This window comes from Buteo buteo, chromosome 18 (genome assembly GCF_964188355.1).
Source record: "Buteo buteo chromosome 18, bButBut1.hap1.1, whole genome shotgun sequence".
Lineage (NCBI taxonomy): Eukaryota > Metazoa > Chordata > Aves > Accipitriformes > Accipitridae > Buteo > Buteo buteo.
This window is the reverse complement of record NC_134188.1, coordinates 2,295,737-2,307,892: the sequence shown is the minus strand read 5'-3', so window position 1 is coordinate 2,307,892 and position 12,156 is coordinate 2,295,737. Positions and strand designations below refer to the sequence as shown.

Here is a 12,156-nt window from a genome sequence, read left to right as displayed (position 1 = left end):
GATTTATGGTATGGTATACCGGCTCCTGAAAGGATTTCTATCTTAGTGTTCATATTGTACTCTAGCTGAAATTTGTCTTACTACAGAAGTCTTCTACATGTTATATTAAAAATAAGTTACTTTATGACAGTACGATTTAACTTTTTTGTGTGTGGTATTGCATCCAGAATTGCACCCAAGTTATAAAGTTGCAAATTCATTATGAATTTTTACAGTTGCCTACTGACAGTTTTTAATGTGGCGTAGTTATTTAAAGTAGTACCCACAGGAACTCCAAGATCTCTTTTCTGGCTGATAATAGCAGTTTTGAGAGCTTGTCATTTTGTACATATGGGTAAAACTATAATAATGTGGTATTACTTTGCATTTACTAACTTTGAACTCTTATGTTGTTGCCCCGCCACTTGATATCAGAATAATCTTTGCAGCTCTCAGTAGTTGGTGGTTTTTAACTGCATTTAATGATTTTTGGATCTTCAGCAAACTTTGTCCTTTCATTAGTATCTGCACTTCTTACCAGCTTATTATCGCTGTGGTTCTCCACTGATAACCTCCCTCTGTTGTGAAATCTGACTGGTTATTCCTCTTTACCTACTGTCTTTTGCTTGGGAAATGCAGGTGCAGCAATGTTTTAGAATGCTTTTTTTTTTTTTTTAGTGAATGTTATTATTCTTTTCTTGGCCAAAATATATTTTATTTTTCACATTTCAAAGCAGAGGTGGTTGCTTTGTATTACTTCTTGAACACAGTTTAACCATAGTAATTTATTTCTGTATACTCACTTCATTTTTGTTTAGATTTTCCTTGTCATCTTAGACTTCTTTTTATCACGACTGTTAATATTTTTCATTTATGATGATTTTTAGGATGACTACCTTAAAAAAAGTAACCCTCCCTCTGCCTTCTTAAATTTTTGCCATCACTGGTAATTAGTTCATTACTTCGTTTCCTTTATTGAGGAAGTTGATTTTAATGATAATTATGATCATTGTTAGTGGGTGAAATACAGTTAAACTGCAGTTAAAGGCAAATCAGGTACATTTTCATGTTTGCTTTGGTGAAATAAGCAGTCACTCTGATGGACTATAAATAGCTTGCTGTCAAATGGACAAGTAAAATAATTGTAGTACCTACTGGGTAGTCCATAGCACTGTAGAAGATTCTCCAGAAAGCCAATTTTATTAGCATTCAGTGTATTTTTTGATGCAGATTCACTGTGATGTTTTATATATACACACGGATTGTTTTTAATAATATTGAAAGATCCCATCACTTCAGACTTATACAGTGAGCTCTGTTTCAGTCTTTTAAGTGTTACATGTTAGTATATTAATTTACATTAGCAAGCAAATACAGTGTGAATTATTTAGTCTATTTTGACCATTCTGTGTTAGTTTATTGATTTACATTAGCAAGAATTTTACAGTGAATGGCATTTGAGGAAAGGGGGAATCAGTCTGTATTGAACCTCTGCATTCCAACTGAGGTATTACTAGTTTTTTCCTTGGTTTTAGGTCCATCTGTTATCAAAATCAAATGGTGGAATTCATCTCATCTAAATTAGGTATCTGAAAGTTGTACATTGAAATATTATCATAGAATTGTTGAGGTTGGAGTGGGTCTCTGGAGGTTCTCTGATCCAACTCTGCTGTACAAGTGGGGCCAACTAGAGCTGGTTGTCCAGGTGTACATCCAGATGGCTTTTGGATGTATCCAAGGATGGAGACTCCACAAATGTGATTTCTCATCCTAGATTTTCTGCGTGGAAAGAAATGGAAAGAAGTAGAGACTTCCAGAAGGTGCTTCTTTTCATCCTAGGATAAGCATCTAAGAGAGTTTAATTGAATGTCTTCTACAGGTGCCTGTTTTACCTCTGGGTGTTTGTAACATAATCTTAGAGAGGCTCATCCAGGTGGAGAGAGATCTGAAAAAAAAACCCAGCTCAGATTGCTGGTGAAATGTGCACCAGTTACTGCTGTTTTCAGAGATAGAAACTCCACCCGAGTTTCTTGAAAAGTATGGTGGTTTCCTCTGTAAAACTATTTCATGATACTAAAGAATGACCATAGAAATACTGTGCCCACAGTTTTGACAGTTTTATTGCCTGTCCTTGGTACACATTATGTGTTTACCAAATATGCAAATATGTGATGTGCAGTCACAAGTTCTAAATTAGGATAATAGTTTTATTTGAATGTAATTAAATGTCTCGGGAGAGCTAAGGAGGTAGTCAGCTTATATATTTAGTATATTAGAAGCTTTTATGTTAGACATTATAAATTGGTTATTAGCAATTAATTGAGAGAGAAAAAGTAATTTGCAAGTGGATGAAAAGTAGGAATTAGGGTAGAAGCCAAAGCTAGTCCTTGCTTAGTTGTATTAATTCTGTCTGAAGATGGGGGCTGAAAGATGACTTTGAACATTAAGATAAGTTTAACCATCAAAAAAAGTTTGCCTAGTATTTCAGCTTGCTTCTTGTTTGGAGTTTAATTTGAAGGCAATACCAACTGCTTTTAAATAGGCTATGAAATAACCTTCTGTTAAAAGTGACTGTTGAAATTATACACTTACAAGAGATGAATTCTTTGAATATCTTTAATTTAAAACATATTATTGCAATTTTAATTATATAACTTTCTGAAACAAATAGAAAAGAATGTCTTAAAATTATTTTAGAATTAATTTATTCTGTTCTTTTGCCTTTCTGAATTAGGTAATATATTTGCAGTTATTGAAATTTAACACTGGTGCTTTCAAAATTCTTCAAGGTTACTAGGATAAAGTAGGATGCATGAGAGTCAGGCTTTGTTTCCTTCAAAATTGAAAGATGTTTCTGCCATTAAAAGGGGATTGCTTTTTTTAAACTAAGTTTCATATTCAGTTCAGTAAGGTGTTTTGAGTTCATCTTTTTGAAGTTATGCAAGTGACTGATTGAAATTGGTGAATTCCATTCCTTTTGCAAATTTTTGCTAATTTCTTCTTCTTTTTTTTTTTTTCCCCTCCCTCCTAAAATGTGCCTGGTAGTTGTGCTATTTAACTGGAGCTCAGGACTCTGGATAGCCTTTTGCAAGTACCTGGGTAGAGAGGAGTCAGGGAGTCATTTCATCAGTACTGCTGTTAAATCACTTTTCGTCTGAGTGCTTGTTCCTCTCCCAGTGCTGTCTCTCCCTTCCACCAGCAGTAAGTTTCCTTGGCCACACGATGAACTGGTCTGTGACATAATTAAGCAAGTTTTCCATGTCTGCGTTGGTTCAGAGCAGATCACTGATTCTTTTTCGGAGCGTGACTGCACGACTGTTTGGGTAGTACGAGGGAAAGGGCAGTAGGGTCTTGCAAACTTGTAACTGAGGGCAAATGTTGGCTTATATCAGGAGAAAACATAGCTGAGTTATTTTCAGTGTCTTTATGTTTCTGAGTAGGCAAATTTCTCTTCAGATAAAGTCTCAATTGCTTTTGAGCTTTTCAGGTTCTGGAGTTTCTGTACTACATCTCCCTGGGCGAGGCTACCATTTCAATTACTGTATAGGAAGGAATATTTCAAATATCTTCTGATTTTATTTAATGATAGTGTTGTATTCAGCATTATGACAAAATTGAAGGTAGTATTTTATGACATTAGAATGTATATTTTGTACAAGCTGTGTTTTACATAGCATGATTGTTAATTTGCTGTCTTACAGATCATAGCTGTGAGTTTCTCTATCAAAATTACCTCTCTTGCTGTGCAAAATATATTCAGTGTTGGTCACAATGAAGGTGTGAAAGACACTAAACTATGTGTTTCACATTGTAATGCTGTTCTTGTTTTCTCTTGTAGCTGGTTGGTGGCGAATTTGATCTAGAGATGAACTTTATAATCCAGGATGCAGAGAGCATTACGTGCATGTCAGAGCTTTTGGAGCACTGTGATGTAACGTGCCAAGCAGAAATCTGGAGTATGTTCACAGCAATTCTCCGTAAAAGTGTCCGTAATTTACAGACTAGCACGGAAGTTGGTTTAATTGAGCAGGTACTGCTGAAGATGAGTACTGTGGACGACATGATTGCAGGTATAATTTGCCAACTGATAAAATAATTACTGCATTCTTGAACTGTCAACATTTTGTAATTATGGAAGGGTTTGGGATGTCTTGGTTTTTACTTAAAGTGGTATTTTTGTTAGTACTGCTATTGAGTCAGAAGTACTTTATCAGTTTCAGAAAAATGACATATATTAGTTTAAAATATATGTAGATACACTGTTTAAAATAACTGGCTGTTAATTCATCTGAGAAGATAATGTTATCTTAGTGATTAAAAAAAGCAGTTTTGAACATAATTAAGAACAGTACATGTTAGACTTCTTTACAGTCAACGTAATGTTTTTAAGTGCATTGATCATTTTGAATTATTCAGATGTTAGAATTGTTATTGTGATCCACTTTAAACATAACCTACATCTGACAGCATATCAGAAATTATTCATAGCTTTGAATGCTGCACATTTGGATTATTTTAAACAATCATTTCATAATGTGTAGCTGTGCTCCCTATAATATCTCTTCGTTTTTTATACTTGTGGTTTCTAACATCCTGTGATTTTTTACAGCTTTAAAAAAAAAGCATACTTTGTTTGCTTACTGAAAATAAGTCATGAAGTTGTTGCACAGCTAAGGTTTTCAGAGTACTTTTGAAGGAGTTTATGCTATTCCATATTACGTCCTCTCAGCAGTAGGGTACAGATGTAATCCTGAATTACTTGGTTAGAGGAGCAGGTTTGGTTGTCACATTTAAATATGGCAGTTGAGAGCTACATATGATTAGTATTTATCTACTATTTATTTTTCTTGGGGAGAAACTTGAGCCAATCAGTTTCTTTCAACTCAGTGTGAAAGTAGTTCTTAATTGTGACAGAGTTTGGGACTGATTGTAGGATACTTAAATTGTGAGGCATTTTTGAAAGATTGAAGAGGTTCATCTTCCATAATTCTAAGATTTTAGTTGATGATCTGATTCCTGACACATAGGTAGTCTTTGTGGAACAGTAAACCAGCAAGGATTTAAGACCAGAAACAATAGGAAGGTAACGCAGCATGAAAACTGGATTATTCAGGAATGTTTTTGTTCTTGGCTTTTTTTCAGTATAAAGGTGTCTGTAATGTTAAGTATTTGAAAAAGCTACATTCTGTATTTCAAAGCAAGTCTTACCGAACACCTTATTGATTAGAAATATGTGTGTTACGCTAAATAATGCACTGTGAGATCCAGACTGAAGTATAACAGATCAATAGATTCACAAACCAATGGTTTTCACCAAGTGTGTTTTGTTTTGCAGGACTTGTAAATATGTCAGAATGGTATAAGGGCGAAGATATTGTTTTATTCCACATTAAGTGTAAGACATTAGTTGATGATAACAAACATTTCTATCTTGAAGTTTTTCAGGGTTTCACTCACAGAAATAATGTGCTTACATCAGTAATCATACCAATAAAATTTGCCCAATTTGAGCTCCCCTAAATAGTACTTCTGTATGTGGCATATATAATTGTAATGATGTCCCCATTAGGGAGAAATTTAAAAAAATGCTTAGCTAATTGTAGAAGTCAGAAATCAAGAGTGTAGGATCTGACTTCCAGGAGCATTTGGGAACTGAAATATCACTCTGAATTTACAACTATTAATATAAGCCAGGGGTAGTACATTAATAAAGAAATTAATGGAGCCTCCACCCCATTAATCTTTTTTTGAGAGTGGTCACACTTCAGAAAGAGACCTTCTGCAGAAAAAACATCAGTAAGCTTGCTCTTCTGTATACTTACATGGACGAAGAGAGCACATATTTAATTTAAAATCAAAACTGAAAATTGGAATTCTGATGGCATTTTAGCTCTGCAATGTGTGTCAAATTATCTGAATAGTCTGCTATATATCATGAGGAGGGGTTTAACAGAATCAGGCTTTGTAGGGTCTTTCTCTGATAATGGTAAACAGATGAGAATGTGGGGGTTTTGAGAATTTTTCTGACAAAGACACAGAAGCACCCAAATCTGTCATTTTGCTTTTATCTCTTGATTTCTGCAAGCACGTCACCACCCTTTTATAAATGGCATCAATGTTGGTAATAAGTCAGAAGTAATAAATATGGTCATGTAATAATAACTAGCTCAATGGTAGGCACCTGATGACAAAATGAGTGACAACTAATGCAGTATCTGTGTTCCCTAATCTGTTATGCAGATGTTGAGGTCATAATTGACGCCAAATGACTGTAGAACTGCTTTGCCCCAAAGATTTCTATGAACTTTCCAAACCCAGAGAATAAAGTAAGAAATTTTGTGGCAAAATGGTTTTTAACATTCAGGGAGGATGCTTTGAACAAGAGCTGTGTTAGTGCTTACTCTGAGGAAGTTAGTGCCACTTTCTTCCCAAAACAGTTGCTAAGACTCTGTCAGCCCAATGTTTTGCAATTGGCTTTTATCATCTGTAAGGGGTGCAGGTTTTCTGGTTTTTATTTGGTTTTGGGGGGAGTTGTTTGTTTATTTTTAGGTCATCTCACTTGTTACTTTGTGAAACGCTGTGATTAGACCTAGATAAGGTTTAAATAGACAAGACAGGCATAATCTCTGTTTTATGTTCTGACAGCATGCTTTCAGGACCAGTCTTAAGTCTGAAGCCACTCTTCTCTGGTTTTATGAAAGTAAGACAACAATAAACATGTACCCAATCTTTTGCAGTGAGAAGAACTTGTCTGTCTAGATGAAGACTATCAGATTCATGAGGCTTCTCAGCACTTTAAATATCTCACTTCTTGAGATTTTGCAGATTCTGTGGTCAAGAATAAAAGCTTAATCACCTCTGAAAGTCTCAGTTGCAATCCAAATGGGATCATTGCCACTTGTATTCCAATTTGCTTTCCAGAAGCATCACATATCAGAAGTCGTCTTTGCAGTCTGATAATCTGTTGTACTAAGACAGGGGATGGTCAGCCATTTTATCAATGGTTAAGGGGAAAAGTTTACTCAAATATTTGCATAGGTGATGGGCACTTTTTTTTTTTAACAGCTGCCAAGGATCTTCCTTGAGGGATTCACTTTTTACAGTTTTCTGTTTCCAGAGGATGAGTAGTGAAGCAGATCATCTGCTCTGAGAGACTGGGATAGTGTGTCTGTAGTAACTTCAGAGTCAGAATGGTGGACGAGAAAGTAGCCTGAACTCATACACAGGGGATATGTCTCCCTTGAGCCCCGTTTTATTTCCCGCAGTTCTGTTGTGATGCTGTAGGTAATTGTTCTGAAATTGCTGGAACTGAATTCTTAAGCACTGAAACAGTTCCTAGTTTTTAAGCAAAGATGTTAGGTTTGGAGTGCTCTGTCATTAAGGGGCTGTTAACAAGCATTTCTTTCAACTGGTTCCGTAAGAAACGCTGCAAAATTATCACATTCTCTATTGCCAACATGTGGAAATTAATTTACTTCACCAAAAGAGTTAAAATTCAGAATTTCATGGCTGTCTGTTATTAAAAGGTTAAGGAGGGATGAGGGTAGTTTTCCTGAAGTTGTGTTGCCAATGCTGTTTAATATGTCTTCTAAAGTTAATGCCGTACCATTCATTTTGATATATGCTCATTGTTACTTGAAAGACAGGCAGGCTCTTTTACCATTGTATTTTCATATTAAATGACTGAATTAAGCATTCCTTCAAGGTTTCTGGTTAATTTATAGATCATATATAAATCGCTTAGTATGAAAGTAGTCAGAAGGTGCCATTAACAGAAATAAAATCTGTTGCATTCAGTGCATTTTAGAAATGCATTAAAAATGAGAAACAGGGCCTGTTTTCTCCTTTTGGACTTAATATTATTTTACACAATCTTGTTTCTGAAATGAGATCATAGATACTAGTTATATATGTGATCTTACTTAATACCAAAAAAAATAAGTAAACATTAAATCCAATTGTAGTAGGTTTTGTGACCTTTGTCCGTTTATAGATGAGTGGATTATTAGGATGTGGACTGACTCTTTTACATGAGATTTCTAATAAGAATGAATAAAGTTATGTAATAGAGTACAGTTCTTTTTAAGTATTGTCATACTGAAACAAGAAACAAACCTTCTTTAGAGGTGGTTACAGCAATATTTTAAAGTAGCATTAAGTGCTTTGACTTCCACAGATGTTCTTTGCTTTATTTTTGTTACCTACTGGGCTTCAATCTTTCAGCTCTTTGTTTTACCCAGAGTTATGTTGTTAGGGAGCTTACATTTATTTCTCTCCATCAATGTTTTATTCATTATTTAAAATTATGTACTTCTACACATCTAAACATCTTCAGTAGAAAAAAGAAATTTTCTGTGCCGTAAGGTATTGCAGGGCTATAACAATGAAACACAGCAGCACATGTTTAGTAATTTTAAAAATCTGTCAATCATTTCTGTGTTTGACTGTATTAATTTACATTTTTGTCATCTATGTTAGAAGATTTTTTTTAATGATGTTCTGTTTTTCACCAAACAACTTTGCTTCTACACACTTTGTGTAAAGGAAGCAAAATTTGAAGTAGCTTGATCTAAAAAGCAAACTAAGACTACAAAACAAGAATTGGGAAATACTCAGCCAGAGATTGGTATTCACTAGTGCTGATTTCCCTTTCTGAGTTTTCAGTGTGTTACTGTTCTCAATTTTTCATCACATACAATATGTGTGATCACTGCCAGCTTCACACGGCAGGTTGGAGACACTACAGTGAAGGGGACAGATGCTTGGAGGTACTAGAGGAGGAGCTGGGTCATAGAATTCACCATCGTCAAAGACAAGGGGGTTTAGTTGTCTTAGCTTTATTTTGCTTTCCCTTAGGAAATTCTGTCACAAATACAATGTGGCACTAATTTTAAAGGAAAGATTAAATAAAACCTTCCTTTAAAGAAAGGGGGGGAAAAAGTCTATACTTGAACGTTAGGAATATATTCAGATCTTATGGTGAAAATGTCTGCAAGTTACAGTGTTTTTCTTTTGCCCTTCCTGACATGCAGTTTCACTCACTGAAGAGCTTACTATGTCTCCTGTAAATTAAATGATATTTCATTCTTCACACGTGCCTTTTGCTTCCTGAGGACCAGAGGTTGGCTTCATAGTAGAACAAGTTAAATAGGTATTGATGGTTTTACTCAAAAGTATATACGTAGGGATTTGCAGAGAGAAAGTTTGTTTTAAAACAAAATACCAATGCAGAATGTCCTGAAAAGGATGGATGCTTTTTAAGACTATTCTTTGTCAGCAGCTGTAAGAGTCATCCTTTCACTAATGAACAAGGAGAACATGTAGTCCTGCAAATAAGATATAAGCTTATTCTTGTCTTCTACAAGTTTTATGGGGGGAATCTTCTGATTGTTGAGCAGATGGAAAAAAGCTTGTTAATGCTGATTCTATTGTGTCATAGCTTTTTTGTTTTGGAAACTCTGTACTTCACTGCTTTATCTCTGAATTAAATTTCTTATGCCACATCTGTGAAGATAAGCAAATTGTTTTTCCTCCTGCTAGAGGAAGTAGTAATTCTTAGTAGTGCATTTTATTCCAGAAGAAAGTGTGGAGTATAAGGCAAGGTCCAGCATCCCACAAGCTAACAAATTTTTAAAATGAAATTCTGTGTTTTAAAATAAAGATCCAAGCACTAGCTGTAATTGTAAACCTGATATTCTCTGAAAGGCATGCTATGTAATGCTATTACTTTAAAAATTTATGGGTTTTGAGATGTTTTAATGAAAGTTATATTACATAAATTCATTAGCAATTTTGATCCCTTCTTTTTATTGTGGTCTTTTATTGTTTTCTCACTATGATTTTGTGAGGGTTTTTTGTGTGTGGTTTTTTGGTGTGTGTCCCCGTCCCCGTCCCCCACCTTTCATTCTGGTAAAAATTGGAAGCATTATCACTGTATCAAAACTGTGGGAACCATACAAATCCTCAGTATAAGGTGCTGTACTTAAGTTCAAGAATAATGTCAAGCATCATTTAGGTCAGAAATTTTTGAAAAATACTAACTTCAGAGGAAAGAAGAAACCATTATCCCAAAAACATGTAACAGAAAGGAGCAAGCAAGAAGTTCATAATGTATGATGAATGTTGTGAAATGGGAAGAACTCTTCATAAATTTAGTAGATACTTTGTTCAAAGTGTGACACAAAATCTAAAACTGCGTATGTAAATATATTTCTAAAATAAGTAAAACATTGAGAATATCCTTTGTAAAATATTTAAGGCAACTAAGTTTGATTTTTAGAATTTGTGAATACACTTACTTTTAAAGGTATTAACTTTTTCAGCTTTTTTGTCCAAACAATGAAATACAGAGTTCAGAATAACTTTATTTTCCTTTGAAGATCTTCTAGTTGATATGTTGGGGGTTCTTGCCAGCTACAGCATCACTGTCAAAGAGTTGAAGCTTTTGTTCAGCATGCTTCGAGGCGAAAATGGAATCTGGGTAAGCTGTGATCAGATAAAGCATTAAGTGTCATTCCATTAGAGCCTGAAGTTAACATAAATTGTCTCCTGGGACATATAAACTTGATTTTTTTTTTTTTCATGTTGATTGAACATATGTTTATGAAGTATTTTTGCTAACTACTTTAGAGTTAATTTGCTGTGTTGTTTGAAAACCGTCCAGTTTCCGTTGTAGCCTAGAGAGTACAAAAATGGTTGTATTGACTTTTGTGCAATTTTCTTGTGTTCACAGCCAAGACATGCGGTTAAACTATTATCAGTCCTTAATCAGATGCCACAGAGACATGGGCCTGATACCTTTTTCAACTTCCCAGGCTGTAGTGCTGCAGTAAGTTTTCAACCAAAATACTACAACTTGAGGAACAAATAAATTGCTTCTCATTTGCATTTCCTTTCATTTGGTTTCAGAAATTCTTGAAAAGGAAACGAGAGGGGATATACATGCTGAGTACAGTAGACCTTGCCTTCCATAGGTTTGCAAGGTAGTTGTAGTGTTGAGCAGTTGCACTTGTGGGGATGGAATGTCAAATAGCAGGTTTTTGTGGGGGGAAGTTATCATAAAAGTGAAACCTGAAAATTCTGATAACAGTGTTATTTTATTTGAAAAATGTAATTGATATTATATAAAGCAGGAGCTTGAGGAAAATATAGAGATGAGCTTGTCCATGTCATCACAGTTTACAGTGACAGCTTAGTCATAGATTTTATTATATCGTTTTCTTTTTGTCTGAGCTCCATCAGCTGTTTCCTTTCCCTCAAGGCAGTGATATAAATGCAGTCTTCTTTTGGCTTTACTTTTTGAGATAACCCACGGTGATGAAATTGTATTCCTTTCTAAACCTTCTCAAATAGTTATTCTCTCTTCCATTCACTGCATGTATGTTCAGAAAAACCGACAAATAAGTTCAAATATTGTATACAGGTTTATAAATATGATTATTAAGGCAGTAAATACAAATGCTTAAAAATGAGAAATCCGGAGTTGAGATTCACTTTGCCATTGTGGTATGGAATAATATAAGCTCATGGTAGAACTTGGAATCTTTTAAGGGGGAGTAATCCTGAGATCCCTGTCTTTTTATGCCAGTGCATGAAGGGTGGTAGGACCTTCTCTGGGGCTGTTCTACTTGTGTTTCCTCAATAGCACTGGTAGTTTTCTTCAGGCATAAACCACCACCTCCTGTTCTTTGTGAATACAGCTGTTGGTATGGCAGATTGCATCAGGGAAATAAACTGCCTGAAAATCACTGGTTTTCACCTAGGTTATTTTTGGCTAGATCACTTCCTTGATCTTGTTTGATATTCAGCTGCACAAACAGATGTGTCAGCAAAATGCACAGGGCAGATTGTGTAAGGAATTAATTACTGAGTTTTGAAAGAGAGAGTTTCATTTGCTGTTGCTAAATTAAAACCACAGTTAACCTCTCGTAAAAGTACATACAGCAGCAAGACAGCTGTTGCAGAATATGAATGTCTACAACAACACAGACTCCTTTCACATTTCTGGGCTTCAGAGGGAAACCCTGATGAAATGTCTCTCTTAAATTTAATTTTGTATCAAAGCTTCAAAAAAAGTTTTGCAGGGGAAGAATTTCAAATATTCCTCCCTGTCCAAAGAGGTGCATCGATTATAGTAGCATAAAGTTTCTTGATTGAAATGCACAATAGGCGTTTCTC

The 12,156-nt window shown here is 35.0% G+C and overlaps 1 protein-coding gene across 2 annotated transcripts in view; it reads left to right on the top strand.

Annotated features, from left to right (window-relative positions):
• Positions 1-12,156, top strand: part of NBEA (neurobeachin) — a 510,817-nt gene that overhangs the window by 91,399 nt on the left and 407,262 nt on the right. For both annotated transcript variants that reach the window (XM_075050577.1, XM_075050576.1), the window contains exons 2-4: positions 3,818-4,049; positions 10,359-10,459; positions 10,712-10,807. In XM_075050577.1, the coding sequence (XP_074906678.1) occupies positions 3,818-4,049; positions 10,359-10,459; positions 10,712-10,807 (429 nt within the window). The remainder of the gene's footprint in view (positions 1-3,817; positions 4,050-10,358; positions 10,460-10,711; positions 10,808-12,156) is intronic.